The sequence below is a fragment of the Manacus candei genome, unplaced genomic scaffold (genome assembly GCF_025592945.1).
Source record: "Manacus candei isolate 608988 ecotype Guabito, Panama unplaced genomic scaffold, ASM2559294v1 h1tg000071l, whole genome shotgun sequence".
In the NCBI taxonomy this organism is placed as follows: Eukaryota; Metazoa; Chordata; class Aves; order Passeriformes; family Pipridae; genus Manacus; species Manacus candei.
The window spans coordinates 4,063,680-4,090,468 of record NW_026138119.1 but is presented as its reverse complement, the minus strand read 5'-3'; the positions used below and the strand labels follow the sequence as shown (position 1 = coordinate 4,090,468).

At 55.8% G+C, this 26,789-nt stretch overlaps 1 protein-coding gene across 2 annotated transcripts in view; it reads right to left on the bottom strand.

The window, feature by feature from the left end:
* The window catches only part of RALGDS (ral guanine nucleotide dissociation stimulator), a 58,728-nt gene extending 32,396 nt beyond the window's left edge, over positions 1 to 26,332 (bottom strand). The window contains exon 1 of one of the 2 annotated variants that reach the window (XM_051807436.1): positions 26,177 to 26,332. In XM_051807436.1, coding sequence (XP_051663396.1) covers positions 26,177 to 26,194 — 18 coding nt within the window. In that variant the 5' untranslated portion in view covers positions 26,195 to 26,332. Of the gene's footprint in view, positions 1 to 10,792; positions 11,051 to 26,176 lie in introns of those variants that run through there. The other variant, XM_051807434.1, reaches the window with a different exon arrangement.
* Between the last annotated feature and the right edge of the window lie 457 nt (positions 26,333 to 26,789).

The following is a 26,789-nucleotide window of genomic DNA, read 5'->3' as shown; positions in this document are numbered from 1 at the left end:
GGCTGTTCCAACAATGGTCCTGTATCTCCTTTGACCGCACAAACATCAGGGAAAGCATAAATCAAAACCCAGACGCGTCGGAAAGCCGCCGGCGAAGCTGCAGGAAAGCTGACTTGATCTGAAGTGAGGAGTGAAACCTTGGAGCCAGGCTCCAGCGGAGGGAAGAGCTGATGTGATTGAAAGTGAGCAGCCAGGAGAGGAGCCAGAGGGCCCGGAGCAGCCGCAGGGATGAGGGAGAGGAGCTGCAGGAGGAGCTCCGGAGGAGAGACATCCAGCAGCTGGACCAGCACGCCCTGGTGCTGACACCACACAGCCCCTGCCAAGTCCTTTGGGCCAAATTCACCTCTGGGTCTGGGCTGGGACGCAGTGAGTGGACATGAAAACATTCTGCTTTAACAGCCTGAGCACACACTTACTGGTGTTGGCCACGTGAGAGTCAGGAAAAGAGGCTGGCAGGAGCTGGAAAGGGAAAGTTTCATTGCCCAGCCCTGAGCCGAGTATTGCAGAGATGAAACAAACAGTGACATGGCTGAAAAGTCAATTAAGAATTGGAAAAGTCTTTTAGTATTCCCAGGTATTGTTAGACCCTCAGACAAAGGATGTTTAAAAAAAAAAATTATTTTCCCTTTGGTAATTACCACTTTAAAAGCTTTCCGCTCCGCATTGTTTTAGTGGGGGAAGTTATTCCAGGGCCTCTCTCCGTGGCCAGCAGAAATCTTTTTGTTGTGGGTTTTTGGCAAGGAGGAGCAGTGTTCTTCCAAACAATACTGTATGCTGGTGGCTGAGGGCCAGGTTTATCCCTCGGTTACAGTGGCACAAATATCAACAAACTTGTCGAGTGCCACTGAGTCACACCGTGACACTGAGTCCAGCCACAGCACCGCCGACCCTCCCAACTTGTTACCTTCGAGCCCATGATTTATGTTGTTTTTCCTTCAAGTCTTGGCTCTGGGAATCACGTTGAGTGCCGAAGGATTTCAGTTTTCATTAAAACAAAAAGGTCATCCCATGAGCACTGAAACTACTCGTGTCGCTTCCTATGGTTTTGTGTCTCGAGACCGTTTTCGGTGCCTAAAAATGTACGAACTGAGAATGAAAATGTTTTTGTGGTTAAGTGTTTGTAAGAGGCATCTCCCACGTGGGTTTTCTCGTGTCTAATAATACATGAACTCATGGTACAGATGTTTTGGGGCATTTACAAGATTCTTTTCCTCCTCTCAACCATCTCATTTCATCATACTTGCCCAGACTTAATTATCTGCGAGCCCTCAGCCAAATGCGTGAAGCAGGCCAGCGGGTTCAGGAGTCATCTGGGGAGAGAGGACACGGGCAGACAGACACCGTGGCAGCATTAGCCTTAGTTTGGTAGGAAATTAGATTTTAAGCATTTTCTGGCTCCCCTAATTGCAGGGAAAACAGCGAGGAAACACGACCTGAGCTTTTGCAGGAGGGTCAGGGAGCAGACAGCCAGTGAAACGAGCTGCTCCCCGAGGGTCTCATCCCGCTTCAGCCAGACCTTCTGCAGCAGTGAGGCCCCATCCTGCCCCCGAGGAGCTTCTCCCACGGCACAGAACTCACGGGCTGATCAATCCACCCCCTGCATCATTTTTTTAATCTCAGCAGGGAACATTAGGCCCGTACCAGTGGTTAATTACCCACTGCCACTCACGGCAGGCGGGTGAGGAGCCGTGTCAGGGTTTCCATTACACGCGGGCGCGTAACGCGGCGGCACGTCGGTGCCACGCCGGTGCCACGCCAGCCAGGGCACGCACTGAGTCACCCTTCAGCAACAGCCAAACCCCCGGGGAGCTTCCCTTTCCCCCTCCTCGCCCTGGCCTCGGTGGAGATTCACCCCCTGCCTTTTGCAAAGCTCCCTCCTGAGCGGCCTGGCAGTGAGAGGGTGGGCAGGGGGCACAGGGGGCACGGTTGGCACCTGAGGGCCCCTGGAAATGGAGGTTTGTTGTAGATCTCGGATGGAGTTTGGGCCATGCTGCGACCAGCTGGGCTGTCAGCAGCAGCCAGGTCTGTGACACGTGGAGACTGACCCCAAAATAACCGGGGAGGGCTGGGAGGACCAGTTCGCCCCGGTGAGTGCAGAGGCATCGAGCCCTGAGCGCTGGGAAAAGGTGGAGCTGCAGTCACTTGGCTCCTCTGCCTCCTCCCTTGTGCTTCCCACATCCCTCCCGCCAAATAGAAAGGGAAATCCGGGATTTTCAGCTGCTTTTCATTCCCTCTTGCTCTGCACACAGCAGGGTGGGGAGGGATTAGTCTCCATTTCCTGCCTCCAGTCAGTTCCAGGGCTGCCCAGGCGGGAACCCCGGGCCAGGGGCTCCCCAACCCACGACCACGATGCTGCCAGACCCCACATCGCTGCAACAGCTGCCCCATCCTGCCTCCTGCTGCCCCCAGCACATCTCCCCAGAGCCCCCAGACGTGCCTCCCAGCTGCTCTGCTCGGTCAGCCCAGGCTCTGGCACCACAAACCACATTTCCCCTCCTTCCTCACTTGGTTGCAGTTTCTAACTTGTGCTTAGTTTCCAGTATGGGAAGTAGAAGTGCTGGGGAGGGCACTGTGATGAGCGAAAAACCCCAGACTCTCAGAGCAATGCACGGAGGAACCTAAAGGGAGAAGAAAAGGATGAACAGAAAGGGGGTTATTAGGGGGATTTTTGGGTGCTGCTTTCCTGGCAGGCAGGAGAACAAGTCCCCTCACCTCGGGTCACCAGTGTTACTGGGGTATTGCTCTTGCATTTGTTTCCCTGTCACCACCATCACAGCCAGATGCTACCAAGATTGTCACACAACTCATCCCAAACAGCTCCTCAACACCTCTGAGTGAAGGGCCTGATCCTGCTGGCTGTCCCCTGGAGCTCAGGGCCCAAATTAAAAAGGCAGGTGGCAGCTGTCAGCAGGATGGGATCGGGGATTCCCCACTCCCGGGCTGCCAGAGGGAGCAAAGACCTGATGTCCTGCTGCCAAGTGCTGCTGCAGCCCCAGCACGAGCCCAGAGAAGCCAGAAGAGGAGCGAGGACACGGGGCTGAGGAGATGCCTGCATGGGGCTGCACAGAGATGACCCAAGAAAACCAACAAATCAGCCTCTGGATGCGAACAGAACTTGGGATTCATAAAGTCAGGATTTTAAGTTAAGACAGAGGAAATTCCTTGCCATAGAGGCACAGAGGAAGACAAGCACCTGAGACGCTGCTCATGACCAGCATCTGTCTGGAGGTGATGCCTGAAAGCTGTGGATCAATCACAATACCAGGGTGTGCTCTGGGGCACATGCTGCCCTCTCCAGACTCTCTGCATGAAGCCACACACACGACTCCAAGAGCTGGGAGTCAAAACCCCAAATATCACACGTTCTTCCCAACCTGAAACTGAACCCCCAGGCCCCCCAGCCTGCTACAGTACAGCATTGTCAAAGGACAGAGCAGCCAGGAGGAGCTGGGGAGAGCCATCTCCTTGGAGCAGGGGAGCCAATCTTTCCAGCAATGTTGATACCACAACAATGCAACTAAAGCACTCCAGCTTCACCTCAGACAGAGCCAACACCGAGCTGCATCTGGCTGTCCCGTGTCACTCAGGCTGTTTTACCACCTCGCACATCCCACTGAAACCAAAGATGTTATTTGCATCCAAGCAGCATGTAACAGCCAGCACAGTGACCAAACCGAGCTGCTGCAGGACAGGGCTCCTGTCAGGGATGCTCCTTAGCACTATTTGAAGCTCCCACAGCTAAATCCAGCCCTACCTGAATGCAGCAGCGGTGCCCATCTGTGCTTGGCAGTGCTTAAACAAAAGCAAATTGCTCTCTGATGCACAGGGACACCGGCGTGCTGCGAGGGGCGGGGATCTGCTGGAGCCATGTGTTGGCTTTGGAGAGGTGCCGAGAGCCCCGGGGCACGTCGGGGCTGGCCGAGGAGCAGCGACTGTGTGTGACAGGAGGATGCTCCAGCAACACCACGGACCACAAGGGCACAGCCTGTGTCAGCAAGAAGTGGTGCCACCCACCTCTGCGGTGGCAGCCACATCCGAGGGCAGGCAGGGTCCAGCTCGAGGCTTTCACTGCGTGTCAAGGCACACCTCTGCTTCTGTGCTGCCACTCTCAGCTGTCTCAGCTGCTGCACAGCCCGGGGCTCTGGGCTGCTGGAACGTGGGGTAATTAAATAGGGACATCTCTGATGGAGTCCCCGGATGGGAGATGCCCTGGGCTGTACCTGTGCTCTGTTGTGACATTTGTGGTTGTAAATGGGGCAAAACCTTCATCCCTCCTGTGTTTGCAGCTGGCATACTCCAAATCAAGTGGTTGTATTGATAACAGCCTTGTCCCTGGTGCAGCCCCCCACTGCTGGATGCAGCACCGGAGGCTGTGCAGAGCAGGAATGGAGCCACGGGCAGGAGACACCCACACCTACTGACTCACCACCTCTGCTTGGGGAGGGCAGGAGAGCCAGGGCCAAATTGTCCCTGTGCTCTGGCAAAGACCCCAAGCAGGCACTGAACACCCCGCCTTGGATGGCCTGTGCTGTGCCAAACCAGCCAGTAACCGGGATTTGCCTTATTTGAGCACACGTGGGCACCGGGCAGCACTGGCAGCACTCACAGCACACTCCTGCAACAGCTGCTCCTGCAGGCACTGCCCTGGGCCCTGATGCACAGTGACAGATGAGAGCAAATTGCACTGATGGGTCCTTATTGAATCAAACTGTCGGGAGGCAGCTGCTCTGCGCCCAAACCACCACGTGTTGGGGTGCCCAGCCCCGGGGTGTGGGGATGGAGCCAACTACTGCCAGCAGCTCATGGGCACCAGGACTGACTGTGCAGCTGCCTCAGCAGTGCCCACAGCCAGGAGAAATGCTCTGCCGAGTTCCAGGGTCCCCGTGGCACCGTCAGGATGGAAAGTGAGAGCAGAGAGCGAGAAAGCTGAACACCCAGAGAGGAGATCCCATTTCACCTGAGAAAGGGAAAGTGCAAGAGGCAGAGGCTCTGCCTCCTGGAGATACACATCTACAGAGTAAAAGCTGCAAGAGGAGCAAATTCTCACGTTGCCCTCAAACTTCAGACAGGGAAGTTGGTGCTGAAGGATGGGACGGAGGAGCAAAGAAACAGGGAAATGCTCTAGGAGGTCACCTTGAACATCAGTTCATGGTCTTAGCTATAGATAGGCTATAATGCCACCAAAATCGGTGGCTTTACCTTGCTGTACACCAGTCAGGGATGTGGCACTGGGTACTTCACCTCATTTTCTCTGCAGTGAGCACTAGCAAGCACAGCTCCAGCCAGGCCACTTATAAAAAGATATTCAAAGTAGATCAATGGAACAATTACTGGAAACATTGGCTCCTTATGCACTTGCAATAAACGGAGAATTAGCACTGCTTTAATTAGCAATAACTCCATCAGGGCAGCAGGAAGAGTTGGTCAGACAATTCCAGCCCCTGTGGCAGTGGAGCACTGGCAAAGTGTTGGAAAGCACAGGGAGCTGTGGCACAGGTGAGGCAGCCACCAGAGATCCACTGGCATGGCCAAGCCTGATCTGCTGGCTGTGAATGGGCCAGGCACAGAGGCCTGTGAACACCACACATCCCAAAATCTGCAAATAGGATGTCTCAGAGGCAATAGTGCTCAGGCTGTGATGACAAACCCTCGGGCAGGATGAGCCCCAAGGCAGGCTGTACCCCAGGGTGCTGCATCAGACACTGGCCAGGGCTCCAGAGGTCTGGGTTTTCATTCCACTTTGGCAACCCTCATCTGCATGACTGCATCAACACTGTCCTGCTAACTGCTTATTTGCAGTAACCCTGATATTACTGGCCTGGCACTCCCCTGGCTGTTTCACTTGTTTGTTCAGATGAACACAGGCACATGAAGAGGTGAAGGCTCCAGATGCTTTAGTACCAGTGACCCAAACACAGCAGCAACCAGTGACCCTTTCCCACATCCCTTTCCAGCCAGTGAAATGGTTCAGGCATCACACCCAATTATTCCCTTACTGCCCTTGCAGATGAGAATTCTACCTGGAATTCTTTTCCCATAGTTTCTAGTTTTCTCCAAAGAAACTGAGTGACGATTCGCCGGAGGGGAAAGGAAAGTTTGGCCAGGGGCAGGGATGGAGGGATTTGTTGTTTTTGACTGCAACTGTGATCAGGAAACGGTCCTAGTGCTCATTTTTAGCTCCTCCCTCTTGATAACATCTACCCTACACAGGCAGTGGAAAAGAAACAGCTTTTGATACGACCGAGTTTGATTCAGCCCGGCCCGTTGGCAGCACTGTCATTTCACCTCAGACTTCAACTGGGACTGACACCAGCACCGACTCCCTGGCCCCTCTTGACTCCCAGTTTGAGCCACCTGACTCCCAGTTAAAGCCTTCCCAGCCGGGCTGCAGGAGATGGCGAGTGGCTCTGTCCCAGCCCAGTCCCACAGCAGGACAAGAGGCTTTGACCCCAGCTCACACCGTGGCCCACGGGCACCGCTGCAGTTGTGACCCACATGCAGCTCCCAGGGGGGAGCTGAGCCCCCCTGACCCAGCGTGTGGGAAGCACCTCCCTCCAAGCCACCAGGATTCAGCCTCCCAAGCTTCCCAAGGAAGGTGCATTCCAGCCCCTTCAGAGTGCTGTGGACCATCCCCACTGCAGGACACGACCCTCGAGTGCCAGCTGGATCCCTCGGGATCCAACAAGCACAGCCCTTCACTCCTTGATGCACGGGAAGTAACACCATTCCCACCCACTCCCGCAAGGATTAATTAGTTATTTACGCAGCACTCCAAGGTGATACCGGTGCTGCAAACAGGAACAATGAAGCTGGAAATTAGTAGCTCATTACTGCTGATCTGAAAGTTCTTCTGTGTGCCAGAGGAAAACGTTTCACCCAGGATACCTGGGCTGCAGTCAGCTAAGACACTTAAAGCTCAACCAAACGAGGTCTCAAATGCAGCAGGGAATAAACCTGTGCCACAGCAAACCTGGGAACTAATCGTTTGTTCCCATCGCCAGCTCCTCCGAGCCTGGCTCTGAGGTCAAACCAAGCTTTTATCTTCTCCTGTATTTCAATATGCTGGGGAAAAAAATAATATTAGAGGAATAAATTAGTATGTGAAATGTAATTTAACTAATTAGCTCGCTGGAGTGGAAAATATTTGCTAACCACTTTGAAGTCAAACCGACTGCACTTCTTGGGACACCACAGAGGAAAAAGGACAGAGGCAAAGATGAGGAGACTGCCAGGACAGGCTCTGGAGGATGCAAGTGCCCAAGCAGGACACTGAGATCTTCCCACGATCATTTCTCTTTTCTTCTCACTCTGTAGAGCTGCATTAAGTGTCCAAGTCGGAGACAGCAGTGCTGGGAGAGACCACGGCCGTGCTGCCATTTGCTGGACATTGCAACAAGGGGGGATTTCCCAGCGGTTTTCATCATGACACAGGGCTGGGTCAGCTGCTTGGAATCAGCCTGGGATGCCCTGAGATGCACAACCAGCTCACCAGGCAGGAGGGATGCACTGGGACTGGGCAGCAGCATCCCACCACTGCGGGACATCGGTCCCTCCCAGCCCTGCGGGCTCCCACTGGCAGGGAGTGGATATTGCCAATTAAGCTGACAAACAACGTGCCATAAAGCTCCATCATAGTGGGGAACTGTCTGAGATGCCACAAGAAGCCGTTATATCACTTGCAACAGTCTGTTCATTGATTTCCCCATCTCCCAGATATAGAAACTGTTGCTCTTTTATTAGCAAACCTTTGGAAATCCCTCCCCGTAATAGCAAGAGAGGCAGCCTGGGCCATTTTGCAACTGCTGTGGCTGAATTATGAAAGGGAGGATTGACAGCCCCTTGGAAAGGCGGCAAGGGACACAGAAACAGTGTCCTCTGCCCGACATGCACCATTGGGAGTAGCCTGAGGGATATGTCCCCCTTCCGGATGGGCACCCACTGAACACGGGCATGAGCACCCCATGTCTCTCCATCACCTCTAATGCTCCACTGCCAGCTGGTGAAATATTCCCCAAAGGAGCCCCAGTCCATTGTAAGGGCAGAGCAGTTTTCCTGAATAACAGGAATATGAGATGTTGACCCAACAAAGTTGCTGTTCTGGGAGAACAGGCTTGAGCCAGAGGCTCATGTCTTTTGAGGTGTCCCAACCTGGGCTTTGCCTGGCACCCTTGCTCCTTTCTGACATCAAAGCCGTGCTCCACTGAGAACCCAGCCTGAGATGGGTCAGCTGTGTGCTCAGTGAATGAATGTGCAGCACAAGGAAAGCCCAGTTCTCAAGCCAGGCCTTCCCACAGCTATGGTCCCACTGCTGATGGAGACTGATGGACAGGATCCTGCACAAGAGCCCCGGGAAATGCAGCCCCCAAACTTTTCCCAACCTGCTTGCACAATCTCCAAGAAGAAAGAAAATTAATGAGCCTGAAAATCCTAAAATAGAGGGGGAAGTGCCAGCACGGCTCCCTCCCCCCTGCCCACGCAGCCTGGGGACGAGACAGCAGGGAGATGAGCAGGGACCTGCACACGGGGGTGGGTGTGAGACACCAAACCCTGCCTGGCTGGGGGAATCTTTCAGCTGTGAAAGAGGAGTTTCCCCATCACCCCACAGACAGAAATGCCACTCAGGATTTCCCCTCAGCACTTCCCCACCGGCCTGTGTGTTGCAGCAGACGGAGCTGGCAGCTCCACAGGGGTGTGGGACCCGCTGTGCCCCCGCTTTCCAGGAATGGAAAATGGAGCCTCCAAGCAGTGGTGTGTGAGCATGGAAAGGCAGAGCAGCCCCTGACCCACCTCCTGCTCACCAGTGCTGCCAGCCAGCGCTCGCCCCTGGGGTCTCATCCTGCTCTGCCCAAGGCAGGAGAGGGCAGGTGGTGAAAGCACCAGTGGACCCAGAGCTGGGGGAGGTGATCAGGGCTGGGAAACCTGAAAATGGGGATGTTGGAGACCAACTCCCAGTCTGACCTCCTGGCAGTTCGAGTTTCCACAGGAAAGCACTAACCTTTTCTGTCCTGCTCTAACGCCCCAGTGATGACCTGAGGGCTAGGGACACTCTGATGTGCCAGTTACTGACTGGTGTCTCAATGTAACACAACTCCCAGGACTGGCTGTCACCCAGAAGCCACCACAGGGTTAGCAGGTATTGCTAAAAACCCAACCACACCAAATTAAAAAAATAAAAACCAACCAGCACTAACACATTGCACAACCTCCTTAAAAAATATTTTTCTTTTCTACAAAAAATCCAGGAATACCATAAGCACACAGAGGTCCCTAAGTGACCCAGGCCGGGGCATTCCCTGTGCCCGGTCCCAGATGATGCCCAGGTCTCCAGCACAGGGAAGGAAGCAGGGAAGCCTCCACCTGTGTCGGGCAAACCCTGAGGATCCCCCGCGCTGCACCAGGGGCCGCAGGGAAATCCAGCACCAGATTGCACTGCTGAGCAGGAACGGATAGCGGCTGGCGTAAGCCCTGAGAAATCTGCTGCTTAGAAATCAAGCTAAAGGAGAATAAAGCATCCAGCCACTGGTTCACCCGCTTCATCCCGTGCTCCAGCCACCTGCCAGCGCCCGGCTGCCCTCCCTCCTTCCCGCACAGGCTGCAGGAGGTACCTGCGCTGCCCACCCCGGCACACCCACCCGCTCTGCAGTGGCCCTCACAGGTATCCTCCTTAGTGCAGCAATGGATCCTGGCAAAGCCCCCGGGGTGTTTCTAAATATAGGAGGCTCCCTGTAAATCCCCTGTCCCTGCAGAGACATTTGCAGGCGGCTGAGCGGGGGCTCCCCACCCCTGCCGGGATCCAACACACCGCCCTGCAGGAGAGACCTCCCTCCTCCCCGGGAAGAGGGCTCGTTTCTGTGCTGTCATTTCACCCCTGTAAGCACAAAGATAATGCTGAAGAGAAGGCAACAGTAACTGTGACAGATCAATGGATGGCCACCGAGAAAATCCAGATTTAAGGCTCCTGCAGTGACACTACACACCCTGAGCACACACAGCAAGAGAATTGGCTTTCCCTGCTCCAAAATCAAAGGAAGTTTTGCCTCAAATTTTAACAGCACCCGGATCACACCCAAACCCCTCACACAGGTGGGACACTGACCACTCACCAGCTCTGCAAAGCATTGCCCCTATTTCGGGTTCTCCAGTGGTTTATCCTTCCTGACATGGATTCGTGGTGTATTTCTGTGAGGGGCAGGTTAAGGTGACAAGAAGAGCCCTCAGCAGGAATCCTCTGACCCACATTGGGAAACCTCTGCCTCAGTGCTGCAACCAGCACCAATTTTTGCATCGTGGACCAAACCCTTTGCTTGGCTGCAGCTGCAGCAGAGGGAGAGGGCAGGAGCGATGCCCAGGGACGGTGACACCAGGCAGGGCAGCCACCGAGGTGTGTGGAGGCAGAGCTGAGCTCTGCAGCCGATTGCTGCCTCCCAGGTTTTCACACCCATCATTCCACAGTCCAGGGTAGCAGAGCCACGACACGCAGCAAACACTCCCTTTTGCATCGAGCTACAACACGAGTCTTATTCCATACAGAAAGGCTTTCCCTCCCTCCCAAACCCTTCCTTTCGTTCTGATGCCCTGAATATGTGCCACAGTCTGCCTCCAAAACACACCGCTTCAGAGAGGAAACAGTCACATCTGGAGGCGGTGCCAGCTCTTGGCATCTTTAACTTCACCAGAAGTTCACCACCCCCGGACAGTGCCGGGGTGGGGTCACAGCACCTCTCTGCCCTTGCACACCCACCCTGTCCCCGGAGCCGAGCGCGGGCTGGCGGCTCAGTTGCCTTCTACTTACATCATCATCCTGCACGCTCAGGGGGATATCCAACATGCACATCTGCACGGGCTGCACCAGAGCCTTCTGCACGTTGAACAAAGGTTTTGCCTCCATCTTCCCGGGGATGGAGGGGCTGCTCATTCTTCTCTCTCTCTCCTCCGCCGCTCCTCTCCCAGGGAGCGGGTCCAGCCCAGGCGGCGAAGCCGATTGGAGATCTCTCTCCCTGCCCGATTTTTGTCAGCACATCTTGCCAACAGCTGCTGCTTCTGCCGCTCTAAGAGGTCTTATTTCCTCCCTCGCGAATCAAAGAGCTGCGAGGAGCTGCACCGGGAGCTGTGTGTGCGCCTGTGTGAGCGAGTGCGCCTGTGTGCGTGCGGGTGTGCGGCCGCCGATGCTCCCCAGCCTGGGGAAGCAGCCCTTTGCGGGCACACCACGGCACTCTGCCTTCCCCCTCAGCTTCTCCTTCCCTTCAGGGCAACCCCCGGCGCTGGCTCCGGCCGCTGCTTTGCACTGGCGTGGGGTTTTCCAGCCTCATCTACATGCGTGGCACTCGCAAACCCCGCGCATTGTCTCCGAGACACAACAGGTCCTGCCTGCTGTTGATTTCTGATTATGATCAAACTGTGTCTGCAGCAGTTGCAGCATTTCCCTCTGGCTGTTGTGACAGGCAAACAAGCAGAGCTGGAAGGATGAGAGGGTGTGAGACAGAGAGCATGAATGGTCAGAGCTGGAGCCTCCCCTTTTCTTTCCTTCTCTTCTCCCATTCCTGCTTTCCATTGTCAGAGGCAGTTTCAGCTCAACGCCTTCTTGTACTCCAAGGACCAGAGTGAGGCTTAAATAATTCACATCCAGAGAGTGCTTGGGAACCTTATGGCACTGAAAATGCAGTGTGGCACTAAAAGACAGTGACTGTTGGTGATAGCTTTGTTTGTAGGACAATTCTGCGTGGAAAGTTTCACCCAGGTGAGCGTGGCCTTTCCCACCAGAGAGCCTGAGAATCCAAACCAGAGCTTTGCTAAAGGGAGTATGGCACAGAATGAGACAGGTTTGCTATGAAGAGCATTGCCCTATAGAATTTGCACCAATGGCAGAAGTAGGATGAGGGTCTCAACACGGAGCAACACGTGTATCACTTACAAACACCTATCACACAGATGTTATTGCTCTCACAAACAAGAGTAAACCTGGGGCCAGGCCCGTGAGCCATCACCTCACCCTCACCAGCTGCAGAGACCGGGCTCAGTGACTGGGGGAAACATCCAGGGTGTCTCTCCCCGGGAAGGGCAGCAGCAGAGAAGCAGTTTGGTGGGTTCATCGATTCACACCCAGCAAGGGGAGTCACTGGGACTACCCGTGTACCCAACGGAGGAGTTTGTAAAATGCCAATTAAAAGTCCCCATTGCCCTCAAACAAACAGGAGTTTATGACCTTCCATCTGCCCTTCATGCTGGGCCCAGCAGGGATGACATAAATAGGGCGAACAGACCCTGCTCCAGGCAGGTATTTTTATGTGGTTTCCCACTGCAGGCTGCAGCGGGTCCCACTTTGGGGAGTCTCTTGCCATAGCTCAGGGACGGTGCAGCTCTTTCCCGGCTTTCCCAAACCCAGTCACTGCCTGAGGCCACAAACCCGGCTTGCAGCAGGCCTGGGTTTCGGAGCAGAGCCGAGGAGCCCCGCTGAGCCAGGCATTCCTGCAGCATTAGGTAAGCTGGGCTTGGCAGCCCCGCTCTGCGCCGGGCCAGCGCTGGGCTGACTCACTCACACAGGAGCCAGAGCTGGCCGAGACAGCGGGGTTAGAGGGGTCTCACACACACACACAGACCCTTCGTGCTGCCCACAGTCAGAGCTGGGCACCTTCCCAGCACACCGGGGCAGAGTGTGGGACAGCAGGTTCCAGACCGTCATTTTCTCAACACAAGGGTGAGAAAACCAGCCCTTACAGGCTGCGGGAACGGGAACTAATGGGCAAGCCTGGAACAAGACCAGATTGGGATAAACACACCATAAATTTTTAACTAGAAATTGGACAAGATTTTTCAACCACCATGGGGCTGAGACGAGCAGCAGCAAGGACAACAGGGCAGCACTGCAGTGGCCCCAGGAACGGCTTTGCAGGGGAGGAGAGAGGGGAGGTTACAGCCAAAGCACGTGGACAAGGAAAAATATCCAGGGCCATCTCCCAGCTTCTGGCTGACAGCATTTTGGCAACTCTTTCTATGGCAGAGAGGTAGTGGCACAGGCCAGGAAACACCCTGGCACAGTCAGTCTCTGTCCCTGTCCGTACATGATGCCTTGGTGACTCAATACAATGTGCATTCCCATGGAGGACGGTCCCACATTTCACAGTGCTGTCACCAGCAACAAAACCTGGCCCCAGCACGGGCAGAACCCACAGCTCTGGTTCCAGGAAAGGTGATTCAAACCTGTGCTCCAGCCCCAGCTCAGGTTACTCACCTGCCTGCAACAACTGGTCAGCAGAGCTTGGCTTTCCAACAACAGCTTTCCAGTAACAAGCTGGGCTTGGCCAGCTGGGATTGCAGCTTCCAACGAGCCTAAGTGGCTGTACCAACATCCTGACGCAGATTTCACACTCAAATGCCAGAGTCTACAAGGGCTACCATTCCCAGGAACCCATTCATCATTCTACTCAGCAGTTAATCTGTCCCTTGGGAACGGGAATCTCTGCAGAGGTGGTGTGGAGGTGTAGGAGTCCCATCATCTGCTGGTGCCCAGGTCTGCAGGACTCCCCTGGACTTCATGGTAACATCAAGGGATAGAGAAAGAGGTTGCTACCCCAGAGCACACACTTCTGGCAGGGGCTCAGTCTGCTCTGCTGGTCCCCGGAGCCCAATGACCTCCCACCAGGCAGCCAGAAAGATGCCAGAGGGACAATCCTTCTGGAGAAAGTCACAAACCACACAGGCAGACTGCAAAGGAGAACAAAACCCCAAGTGTAGAGTCCTTCCAAGTGCAGTGTCTCCAAGAAGAGACATTGGGCTGGGCAGCAGCAGAAAAGGTTGGACAAAAGAAGAGATGCTCCAGAGAACAAGGTCAAACCAACCAGAATGGCACATGGGAGCTGCTGTGCACGGAATGCTCTGGTCAAAGGTAACCAGCCAGATGTTGTGGGCATTTACACAGTCCCAGAAATAGTGTGAAACCCTCCCCTCCTCTCCCAGGGCCAGCTCGTGCATGTCCACCCACCAGTGTCCCCAGACACCTTCCCCAGTCACGTTAAGGGTCCTCCAGCAGAAACCGGCAAAGTGGCTTTGAACAAATTCCCTTTGGGAGATCTGCAGCAGAAGCACAAAGCAAAGAATCCCCTGACATCAAACCAGCCCAGACAGGGTGATCCTACGCAGATCTTTAAATGACAGCCTCATCCTACTGCTCCTCCAGTCTGGCTGACATGAGTGGAAACCGTGCTATGATCCCAGATCCTCCGGCAACAGCAGCCAAGCACCTCAACCATCCCACTGCATGGATAACAGAGAGCCATCCCCACAGGCACAGGGAGCTTCTGGAGCCCCACAGCAGCCTGTGCCAGCCCAAGGAGTGGGGGAGCCCTGCAAGGGGTGCAGGAGAAACCTCCCCCTGGTGTCTCCGTACCTCTGGCACACAGGGAAGCCCCAGCACAGCCACTGATGCTTCCCCGCTTCATTTTGCACTGGAGCTTTATTGTTCCTGCAGCTCCAGCTGAGCAGATGAAGCCCATCATGAGACCTCACTGCTTAGCAACCATTACTGGGAAAATACTGTTTTCCAGTAACAGTCTTGGCAGGAACAGAGCAACTGCAGGGCAAATACACTGCAATTCCTGTGCCGGATGCATCCTGCTCCCAACTGCTCTACTGCTGTCCCAGGGAGAGACCGATTCCTGCACTGGGAAGTGCATCCATTCCTTAAGGTCTAAACAGCCTCTGCCACCCTGCAAGCACATCATTTTGAGCACACCAGGATGGACCAGAACTGAACCTCTGCACAGGATGCAGGCTTCAGGGACAAACTCATAAACAGGAGGATCTTGATATCCAGCATTCCTGCCATGCTGTGAACATTCCAGGAACTGGGACCAACCTCTCCTATCACACTGGTCATTCCTTACACCAAGTGAGTCACAAAAGCCCAGCTAAGGAAGGCTGACTCTAGTGCTTGATGCAGTTAAGCATCAAAGGCTTCCACAAAATTAAAGAAATTCCCTAGAAATAACAATGGCCAGTTTGTTTTTAAAAGGAAATTGCAACTCCCTGTATTGTGCACAAGCCCAAACATCACGGCATCCTGCACCAGAGTGCTGTACTTGAGAGGAATGACAGAAAACCAGCTGGTTTATTTTCAATGTGTGAAGCTGATAGAAAGGCAAAGAGGAAAGAAAGTGGCATGAGAGTAAAAGGCAAATGGAAAATCCCAAAAGCTCTTCCCCTTTGATATTTCTCAGTAATAGAAAGAGGAAACCTGGTTTCAAAACCACGGAAATCCCAACCCAACAGCATGCCTCTGGAGAAATCTGGCATTTACAGAAAGCCTACAGGTAGATTTAGAGAGGCAGGGACAGGCACAGACATGGAGATGGATGCCTGGTGGGACTTCCAGGAGACCACGAGCAGGCAGGATACCTATTTATTTCTCAGTGAAAATCAAAGGCACTTTGGCATCTACACACGTGTGTGCTTCTGTATATCCCATCTGAAACCCATTTCTCTTGTCCCAAACTAGTTGTGAGAATAAATCCCATTTGATTTGAATCTGCACCCTTGTTTTTAGGCATTTACTCGAAGAAGCTGCTGTCGTTCCCCCCAAGTCACTCCCGGCAGCACTCCCTGCACCTCACGCCTCTGGAAAGCCCGTCTGGCATTCAGCATCCTGAATAAATTCCCATGCTTCCCAGAATAGATACGTATGCAAAATTAATTCACAATCAAGCCCGTGTGAAGCATGAGACGGCCTTTTAATAGGTGCAGAGCAGCAATTACCACTGCGGAGTGAAAGCCAACAAGCATTAAAGGAGGGGTGGGGGGAAAACCAATTAGTTTTCTCGGGATTCCTCCACGCATTTGTCACTTAAGGGATTTCAATTTTCACGCTCCCCTGGGGGCTGAGAGTGTACCCTGGGAGCCAGTGTGTCTCCCGTGAGGAGGGGATGGGGATATGTCCCCGTGGCCTCCCCTGCCGTGGTCCCCAGGATGTGGCTGTGCTGGGCTGGTCTCCATGGAGACTGTCACCGCAGCAACGGGGACCAGCGGTGCTCGTGGGGCTGCAAAGGAGATGAGGATCACCTCTCCCCTCTAGGAAAGGGACCATCAGGTACCCATATGCCTCCTTTCTGCTTCCAGCACTGTTTTCCTGCATTGGCAGGATAAAAGGGATGTGCTGCCTGCAATCCATCTGCCTCGTCCCTTGCCGAAAACGCTTTATCCTGTTGAGATCAGTCCCACGGGAGCTGGTGATAAGGAGCTGTCAGGGTGAGTAAGGATCGGGAGGGAGCCGTGCTCGGGGCTGTCATGGCAACAGTTGACTGACTTTCCATAACCGCCTCCCCCGGGAGGTGGGGACAGAGCCCGGGCTGGGGACAGCACTGCTGCAGCCCCCAGGTGCCCACGGGTGGGGAGCCCCGGGTGGGCAGAGCTGCCCTAGGAGGGGACCTGCCATTCCACCACGACATGGCCATTCCATCAGATGGGGTAGAGGAAGGACCCCCTGACCCTGAGTGGCTCCCCACTCCCTCCTGCCCCCCATTCCACCACTCTGCAGGAGGGAAGGAGGAAATAAGGAAAACAAGCACCACATAACTGCCTGCAGTCCACAGCTGCTCCCACAGCCCCCTTCTTGGTTCACCCCAAATCCATTTCCCACTAGGTTAAGCCCTTTTAATGACACCTCCATGGCCTCCCAACCCCACGTGGGCCACACTGTGCTGCTGGAGAGACCCTGGCATGGCACTGATGCCAGGAAACCCCTGGCACAGGGCCCACACGTGTTTTCTGCATGTATTGCTGGGATGACTGTACTCATGCCTAGATGCCCCACTTCCCAACCTGGGCAGACACAGCAGGCTTTGGAGCTGGGAGGCTGCCACAAACACCCACATGCCCATCGCTGTTCCCTGCCAGCTCCAAACCTGAGGGAAAGTCCCATCATCACCCAAAACACCTGCCCATCAGGGGAGCCCGCAGCACAGGAAGATTTAACTAAGACTGGGGACAAGAATAAGCTCCCAAGCATCAGCACAGCCTGTCCCCTCTATGGCAGCTCCAAACAGTGCCCTGGCAGTGCAGCCACCCTGCTGGGACCCAGGCGGGCACAGCACAGGACACAGCAGGGCACAGCACAGGGCACAGCACAGGGCACAGCAGGGCTCAGCTGTCCCCACACCAGCTCAGCAGCACGACCAAGTGCTTCCCACTGCAAACATCTTCGCTGGAGAAGAGAAAGATGCCGGGGGGAATGGAAAGCTGAGGGTATTAGCAAGCCATGGCAATCCCTGCTGTTACCAATTGCACTTTTCCTGCAGGGATTTATTCCACCTGCCAACAGGCCAGAGCAGCAGCCCGTCTGTGGCGAGGCCAGACTGGCAGCAAGGCCTGGGCATCTCTCTGGGCACATGTCTGCAGACAACCAGGGCCACGCAGACACGGTGGAAAGCACAACACACTGTCTGGAGCATTCACCAGAGATGGAGCATCCACTAATTCACCCACTTGGCCAAGCCTCCAGCTCTGGGCAGGGCTGTTCCCTTCAGCATGTTTTCCAGGGCTTAGCTGAAGCTTAAACAAACCCAAAAGGGGAGGTTCCAGTCTCCCCGCCCTCGGAGCTGCTCTCATTGTGCTGTTTAAAACCGTCTCAGCTCCTCACACAGGCTTCAGCCTGCATTACACACGGCCCAGAGGTTATCTGCAGATCCACACCACTGCTCTGTGTCACTTGGCAGACAACAAACTGCAGGATAGAGAGATAACAGACACAGCTCTGGCAGCCTGGAGGTTTCCAGCCCTACACCCTGAGCCAAAGGTTCTCCCAGTCCTCCCTCTTCACGCCTGCTTTGCAGGCTACGGGGTTTAAAGAAGTCTCCACCATGGGAAGTCCCCTCTGCACCAGCCTGTGATAGCCAAGGACATGGGAAACACTTGTTGCACGGCCAGATTCCTGCAGCAGGTTGATTTTCCTGGAAGTTTCCTTCAGGGCTCCCATCCAGCTGCTCCCCACCCTCCCATTCCAACAGCGAAAGGTTCCACGTTGCTCCCTCGGCTGCAGGGGGAGTCAATGCCTCGTACAGAGCTCTCCCAAGAGGCACGGCCCTGGATCAGAGAGGCAGAGGCATTCCAGACTGGAATCCCCTGAGGGAGGGTGAGGAGGGGAAGGACAAGGCGTGGTGGGACTGAGCAGACCCCAAGGCAGTCAGCTCTGGTGGACACAGTCCAGAGAGCACAGAGGCCCTTCCGTGACCTCCTGGGGGCTGAGGCTGGACCTTGGCTTTCCCAGGCCTGGCCCCTGTGCAGCTCACCACGGAGGGGGCTGGGAGCCTGCTGCATTTTGGAGATGGCAGTTGTGAGCTCGCTTTGCTGCTGCACAGACTAATGAGCCCATCCTACCAACCTGCTCTTTCCAGATGCTTTCTCACAGCAGAGGGGGGAGCAAAGCCCCCCAGGCACTGCAGAACAGTCCCTGCTCTCAGCTTTCAGGTCAAGCCACCAAGACCCCCCCCTCAAATTCAGTCTCCTTTTCTCCAGTCAAAAACCCCAGTGACCTCAGCCACTCCTCGTACAGCCCCTTTACCATTTCCAGGGCCCTTCTTTGGATGCTCTCCAATAGCTTTATATCCTTTTTTCCTTTATTTTCAGGAGCCCCCCTCCCAGCCTGGCACTCAGCACAGGGGGCAGCACACCCCCCCCCAGCCCCAGAGCCATCTCTGGCCGCACACCCCGCACAGCCCTGTGGTGCCTGTGCTGCAAATCGGATGAAGCTCATTCCCGGGGGCCCACCATTGATTTCCGTTGCCTAACGACAGGAAAGCTTTATAATCCTATTAACTAAACACCCTTTCAAAGCAGCACAGGGAACAGTGCAAAGGGGACTTGTGTAAGCAGTCAGAACCACCCAGAGCAGCGCCCAGCCCTGGTAGGTGCTGGATGAGTTCCCCAAAAGCAGGGCTGTGACACCCCAGAGTGGCCAGTGCAGGGTCAGTGGTGGCCACCACAGAGACAACTTGGATCCCACCATGAAACACAGGTCACTGAGCCAGGAGGGCTTGCACAGGGACATGGTGCCCACATAGGCAAACTGGAAGGAGTTGGCCCCTGAAATGTTCACAAATATTATTGCACCTGGCCCTACTTAGAGATGTTTGACAGCAAAAGATACACAGCTTTGGCCAAAATATATAAACATTTCGTGGGAGAATGTGAATTTCCTTGCAGCTTTCTAAGGAGAAAGGATACATTTCATCATCTATTTGCAAAACGTTTCAAGAGTCCATCCCTCCCTGCTAGTTAGCAACGATAGCCAGTGCAGGGGGAGGAAAAAACCATAAACCAAGCTTGCAGAGGATGTAAAATCTCAATTGCCGACCCAGTCCCAGGTACCCAGAGCCATGCTGCACTTCCACACGAGGGTGAGGGAAACGCAGCGACAGGAGAAAAACAGGAGAAGCGGCGGGTCCTGTGGCCAGACCTCCCACCAAGTGCACAGCAGGGGCTGTGCCACGGGGCAAAATATGGATGGATGCCTGGCTGCTACCTCGTCAGACTAAAATCCCTCCGGGTGCACATTCCCTCCCGACGGCAGGTGGGGATATCCGCAGCGGTTCGCCTGAGGAGGAGGGTCCGCGCTGCAGCAGCAGGGAGATAAACGCCTCTCCACCAGCGGGGACGCACCTTCCCCAGACTGCGGGAGCATCCATCACTCATCTCCCCTTCCTTTCTCTTTAATTACTGCTATTCGCACAGCTTTGCAAATTGCCAGGCCTCATCTTTTCCATGATGGGTTTTGGATGTGGAAGCACAGGACGGGCTCTCTGTCAGGGGACACGATGCCACCAGTGCCACACGGTCCAGGAGTCTGGGCATGGTCTCCTAAACAAAACCCTTCCTCTTTTAGTGCTTATCTCACTGGAGGCAAAACAAACTGCCCTCCACGAGCACTGGGGAAGGAGAGTGTCCAAACCCCCTTCCAGGGACCACAGGCTGTGGCTTCCAAACCCACCCCACCGAGGCACAGCGCTTGACCAGCCTCATTATTTTGGTGGCACTGAGGACGGCACAGCCACCAGAAGAGCCTTCCCATCACCATGGAAATGCTGAACGGGAGGGTTTGAAGCCTGCTGGGACTTTCAACCTCTGCCAAGAAAAACAAGGTCCTTAAACAACCACGAGCCCTCAGTGTTTGGAGGAGGAGGAGACTTGTGCTCCCCTTGGCTGGGCATGGGGCAGCCAGTGTGGGGCTTCTCCCAGGGAAAATACCCTTGTGGGTTGAGATACAAATATTATAATAATTGAAATATAGTAATAATGATGATAAAGAAAGGACACCCAGCCCTGCTCTTCCAGCCTCCACACAGGCAGCCCTATCCCTCAGCTGCTCCTGCCCTGGACCAGCTGCCCTCTCCTGGGGGGCACCCACCAGATCTGCCCCACAGACACCCCACAGCTCGGGCAGCAGCTGCTTTCTAGGCCTGCACAGCCAATGCTTTTGTGCACCTCAACCACCACCACCGTGGGAAGCCTCCTCCATCCCCTCCCAGCAGACTCCACCACTGGCTCCCCCGGGGCGTCCCAACCTCCTTGGAGAGGGGCTAAAAGCAGCCAAGGGCCGGCTGTATTCCCATTCCGTGTAAATTGGAGTGGGACATGCAGCAGCAGCCACCCTGACCAGGGTGTTTCCGCCTGCCCTGGACCTTTCCACACCACCCTGACCTGTCGTTGTTTATCACACCGGTGGCCTCTCCTCCCCAGGGAGGTGAAGAGCCGTGTCCGCAGGGGACACTGCAGAGAGGGACAGGCAGGAAACACACGGTGGGAAATCCGCTGTGGGATGGAGCCAGCAGGGCCAAAAGAGCCGGGCAGGGCGGCTGTGAGGATTTCAAAGGGGCTGCCCTGCGGAACGACCTCGACCTCCCCATCCTCCCCATCCCGTGCAAGGGCTCCTTCGGTGCTGAACACGGCCCCTGAAGTGTTTGCTTCCTGCCCTCAGGGCAGGCAGGGAGTGGGAAACAGACTGGGACCGCTCGGAGGAGGGAAGATAAAAAGGATCAGCGGATGTCCCCAGGAACCCGCGAGGGTGCAAGGCAGACACGGCTCGCAGGGTGTGATCGGCCTGCACGCACTGTCGGGGAGGCTGGGAGCAGGTTCACACGGCCACATCCCGAATCCCAGGCAGAGCATCACCACCCCTAAGCTGTGCCAGTAACCAGCATCCCAGCTGCACGACCCCTCCAGGACGCCAGGAGTGCTTCTCCCATCACCAGTGATCCCCTCTAACAGCACTGTCCAGCCCACAGCAGTCAATGTCTGCACCACACCTCACTCGTTTTATCACCTTTCTTTTCTAGAGCCCAAAGGGAAGTGCAGGACCTTATCTGGGATATTTTGACATCCCAGAGCTCTGATGTCACATCTAAAGGTTCTGATTTTCTCCAAATCCTACACAAAGCAGGACAGACCAAGAAAGGGCTTCTCCACCCTCACTAACCCACCAGGGCACCGCTGCACCCTTTCCTTCCCCCATCTTTGAAATCCCTCTCAAGGCAGGGTGGTGAAGGACATTGGATTGCAGCTACACCTTCTCCAGGGAGCACATGAGGTTCACCTGCCCCAAGCACAGGAGGCAGGAGCCTGTGGGGCCACAGCAGAGCACAGCCCAGCAAACCCAGGGGCACTGGGAGGCTGGAAATCTTTGCAGAGAATGAACTCCCGCTGCGCTCCCGGGGCCTCGAGGGAGCGGAAACTCTGTGATCCCCCAGCACGCCACCACCAAGCCGCCTTTGACGTCAGCTCATGTCTACAAACATTGTCTTTGACCGGCAGCCAAAACTCGCAATGTTGGGGAATATCAGCGGAGAAAGAGAATATCCACGGAGACGCCCCGCAGGGACCCGGCCCAGAGCTCTGGGTGGCCGAGGGCGAGCACACAGGCACACCCGGGGTGCCTTGGGAGCCAAGAGGTCCCCAAGAAATCAAGCGGCTTGAAACGCAAATCCTCAAGGAAAACAGATGGGCGAACCCCACCGCAGGTCACGCGGGCTGGACTCCGGGCAATCCCAGCAGGAAAACCTGCTAACATCTGGAGGCTCCCATCCCGCGGCAGCCGGCCCCAGGCTGAGCAGGAGGGATGTTTGTTTGGGAGGCAGCTCAGGCACCCAAACAGCTGCCAGCAGCTGCCACGGCCACCCCTGAACGCCGGCGCTGTGCCAGCCAGCGGGGCAGGGACACGGCGCGTCCAACACCCGCCCCGGGCACGGAGGGAACGCTCCTGTGCCGGCACTGACAGCGCCGATGTGGCAGCCTGGAAAGCAGCACAGGCACCTCTCCCGGCCACCCCGGGCTGATGGAAAGGTCACGCGTTCGCCTGTTGTTTACTGAGCGCTGGGGGATGGGTTGACTGGTGACAGTGGGAACAAGCACAAAAGGGAGCTGTGGATCAGGGGTTTCTTTTTATAGGAGGGACGCGGTGATTGACACGGCCTTGCTGAGGTCTCACAGCAGGCCCACAGCGCCTTTGGGACTGAGCCTGAGGTCTCCAAGGATGGAGCTGGCTCATGTTACTCATCACCATGAAGCCAAGCACGGCTCCTCCCGGGTGAGCCCTGCTGAGCAGATCTGCTCCCCGCAGGGGAGCCCAGCTCGGCGTGCTGGGCTTTCCCAGAGAGCCGGACGCCTGCCATGTCCCTTCTCCCATCACCACCGACCCTTCTCAGCACCGATGAAGGCAAACCCAAGGCAGTAACTCATAGGGAAAACAACAGTGCCATCTGCTGCACAGCCCTGCTGGGCTCGGGGCAGCCCGTGGCCTGCCCACACAGGGCTTACAGGGGCTGACACAGCTCACACTGCTCACAAGAGTGTCCCCAGCCATCACCGAGCCACACAAGGAGGCAGCAGCATCACTGCAATGGGAAGGCAGCCCTACAGCTGTCCCGATGGCCACCTGCAGCTGAATGGCCTCTGGCTTGCACAGAAAGCAAAGGACAGCAGGATGGGGAGGCAGAGCAGAACAAGAGAGAGTCCCAGAGCCCATCCAGTGACCACAGTGTGTGAAGGAGATGGAGGAGGAAACGAAGCTCACTTGGCAAAAGCAGACAAACAACCTTCCTCCTCCAAAAGCAGGCAAACAACCCCTCTCCTCCATCAGCAGTCTGCAGGCGAGGCACATCTTCCAGCTTCTCCACAGGCAAGGAGAGGGGGAAAGAGGGGAACAGCCCCTAACACTCACTGAGCCTCGGGAAGCTATTTGATTGACACCATGCCAAGCATCTCCTTTGGAGGGAAGTCCCAGATCCTGGCACTAGATACCATGCACTTCCCATCTCCCTGTACTTTGTCGCCCTGGTATCCCAGGGGAACCCCAGATAGTGGGGACACCTGGGAGAGCAGGGTCAGCCTGAGGGAGTTAATAGCAGCTTCCCTGCTCCTCCAGCCCCAGCAGCTGGGTGTAGTTGCCAGTTAACCAGCCCTGTTCCACAAGTGATTGCAGCTTGGGGGCAGGTGAAGCAGTTTCCCTGCATCCATGGCCTGGAAAGCGCGCTGGTTCCTCCGTCAGACGTGTGTTGCTATAGCAATGGGAAAGGTATCAGAAGCAAAATCCATGCTGATGGATAGCACAGATTACTCTGAAGATTACCACCCAAAATCAGGGCCCCTGCTTCTCAAGATCCAGGCACTGTATAGGGAATGGCACAGTGAAAACACTGCAAGGAGTGGAAAAACACAACCCTGGACGTGCCCAGAATAAACATGGTCCTGAAGAGCCCCTCATTTCTTCACTTAAAGAGAAACCTCAAAGCAAACTGACCCCAAAGATGATAAACTGCACTGAGCTACAGGATGTCTGATCAATCATTACAGTGTCCCAGAGATTTATTCTGGAGCCTGCAGCAGTTGCTGCATCCTCTGATCAGCTCTGTCTGCGGGCACACAGACACAGGCATGAGTGGGAGCTCCAGATGGAGCGGCTGTACCACACTGAGGAGGGACTTTGCATCCCCCCACCTGCTGCCTCCCAGCCCCTGCTGCCAGCTGGACCCTCACTCGCTGTCACTTGTTGCCAACTCACCCTCCTACCCCCCCCAGAGCAGCACCAAGAGTTAACTCCGAGCCATTGGAGTCACTTCAGACACAGGGAGCAGATGACAGGGAAAGGCAGAAAGAAATCCAGCTCCAGCTTTGCTTGCCTGCACTCAGGCACTCTGTGTCCTGTCCTCAGCCAGCCCCAAGACTGCTCGTCCACCATCTGCTCCCTTCTCCTGCCCAAACGGCCAGAAAGGGAAGAGGGGGATGAGTCTGTGGCTCTGGGAGCTTGGTTCAGGATGGAAGCCACCTCCTGACCCAGCTCACGTGCAGGTTTCCATTTTAAAGGCTGAAATTCGCCCTTGCACGTGAACCTTTTCTTTCACATGTCAGGACACCTGGAACAACACACCTGCAGCACTTGGAGATGTAAAAAGAAAAAAAAAAAAATCTCCTTGTTTGCTCAGCTTATTTACTTTCCAGCACTCAGTTTTCCCAGTTGTTTGTGTGGGTCTTTCCCTTAGCAACCGGGGAGAGAAACATTTACGAGGCATGAAAAATGTAGCTGTAACAGCCATAAGAACTGGCAGGGTGCGGCTGTGGGTGCAGCTGGAAATTCCTCTTCACTGGTTAAGTCCCAAATGATGGGACCTCGATAAATTGCACCCTGTAAACAACAGGGTGGCTCATCCTCTTCAAGCAGGCAGGATCAGGACTTCTAACCCGTGCTCTCCACTGCAACACCCACCACACAGGATCCTGGGTTTGGTACAAATACCTCTACGTGCTCCAGTTTGCCCATATATGAAATGGGGATAAGTATAAAAAGTGACAGGAAGGCCGAAATTGAGACTTTAATGCAAAGTACTCCATAGGATGCAATGTGCATTCCCCAACCTGGGAGACTGAGCTCTGCACATCTTTTTCTAGGCAACTTTACACCTATAATTTTCTGGATCTCCCAGCAAGTCCACAGCCATAGTGACAGAGAACTCTTGCTCTTGACCCTTGGCAGGGTCAGGACACAAACTCCAGTATTTTGGTTGCCAATCCCCTTTTCCAAAGGGCTGTGCCACCATCCAGCACATACACACTGCTGGTACCAGAGCCTGCTTCAGGCACTTTACCTCCAACAGAGCTAATTCACCTTTTGTTTATTGGGCTGGATCAAGGTGAATGAGGCCCAGACAAGGGTGCCAGAGGCGGCTCTGGAATGCACATTTTTCCAGTCCAAAAATGGATCCCAGCCCACTTCTCCAGCGCAGCATCAGCCCTTCCCTTTATTCATCCTTGGTCTCCCAGGAGCCATCACTGCCCACTTATCTTCCTACCACCCCCACAAGGGCAGCAGCACAGACCCGTCCCTTCCCTTCCCAGGGTTGGGATCAGGAGGGGAACATCAGTAAGGTAACAGAAAGGGTAAAGTCAGAAGGACATCAAAACCAAAAAAAGCCACGTTCTGACGCCACCCACAAATTTCATGCCTTTGCTTTACTCCCCTGCCCCAAAAGCACCAGTGGGTTTGTGAGCACACAGCTTTAGTTCCACCTCGGCTCAATTTAGATCCCTTAGCCTCATAAACACGCCAGGCAGAGACAAGGGACCTCCTGATGCCACTTGGCCCGAGCGGTGCCAGGAGAGCTGCGGCCCTGGCTTGGCACAGCACGCAGCAGCTCCAGCCTTGCCAGCAGCATCACAGCGCAGCGGCGGCTACAGCATCGCAGCGGCGGCCAGACCCTGTCCCAAACTGTCTTGCTTTCATCCCCGATCCGTCATCCCCTCTTCTACCGGCCGCACTTACCCATCGCACAAACAGAAAGCAAAAAAAAAAAAAAAAACCAAGAAACCACTGAGAAACAAGACTTCCTCCTCTCTCCGCAAAGCTGCTGCTTTTCCTCCGCCAAAGCTCACGCTGCAGACCCGGGGTGCTGGCAGGTACAGTGCCCCCCGACCCCAACAGGCAGCAAGCGACAGGCACCTGCAGCTACAGACCCCCGGGAAGCCACCGGCAGAGCCCACCCGCTCCCCGGCACCGCGCACGCATCAGTCGCGCACCGCGGACACGCGTGGGCCGCCCCGAGCCCCCGAGCCCCAGGGCGCTGGAGGGCACCGAGCCCGCGGGCAGCGCACCGGGCGCCGGGGGCTCGGGGAGACAAAGCCGGCGGGGTGGCCCGGGACGACTCACCTGGGTGTCGATCATCATCGTGCCCCGCGCACATCCCCAGCGCCGCGCCGAGGAGCCGCTGGCCCGCGCCGGGTCCCGCGGGGCCGCTCTCACCGCCCCGGCGGGCGGGCGCGATGCTCCGCGCCGGCCATGGGGCCCCGCCGCCCCCGGGGAGCCGCCGCCAGCGCGGAGCGAGGAGCGCGGCCGGGAGAGCGGAGAGCGGGGCGGGACCGGGGCGGGCACCGCTACCGGGAGGGCGGGGGCGGCTCCCGGCTCCGCCCGGCCCCGCTGCCCCGGCCCCGGGCCGGTGGGTGCGTGCGCGGCTGCTGCGGGGGTGCTCGTCGGTGAACACGCGGGCATCTCTCCAGGGGTACCCGCACCGTGGGCGAACACACGGGCACCTGTCCAAGGCCACCCGCACCCGTGGGAGCACGCACGGGCACCTCTCCAGGGGTACCCACACCGTGGGCGAGCACACGGGCACCTCTCCAGGGGTACCCACACCGTGGGCGAACACATGGACACTTCTGCAGGGGCACCCGTAGCCTTGGACGCCCCTCCGCTTTTTGGGTGCCTTTTCCCTTGTGGAGGTGGGAGCTGTGGGCGCCGCAGGGGGAGCAGGACCCGTGGGAAG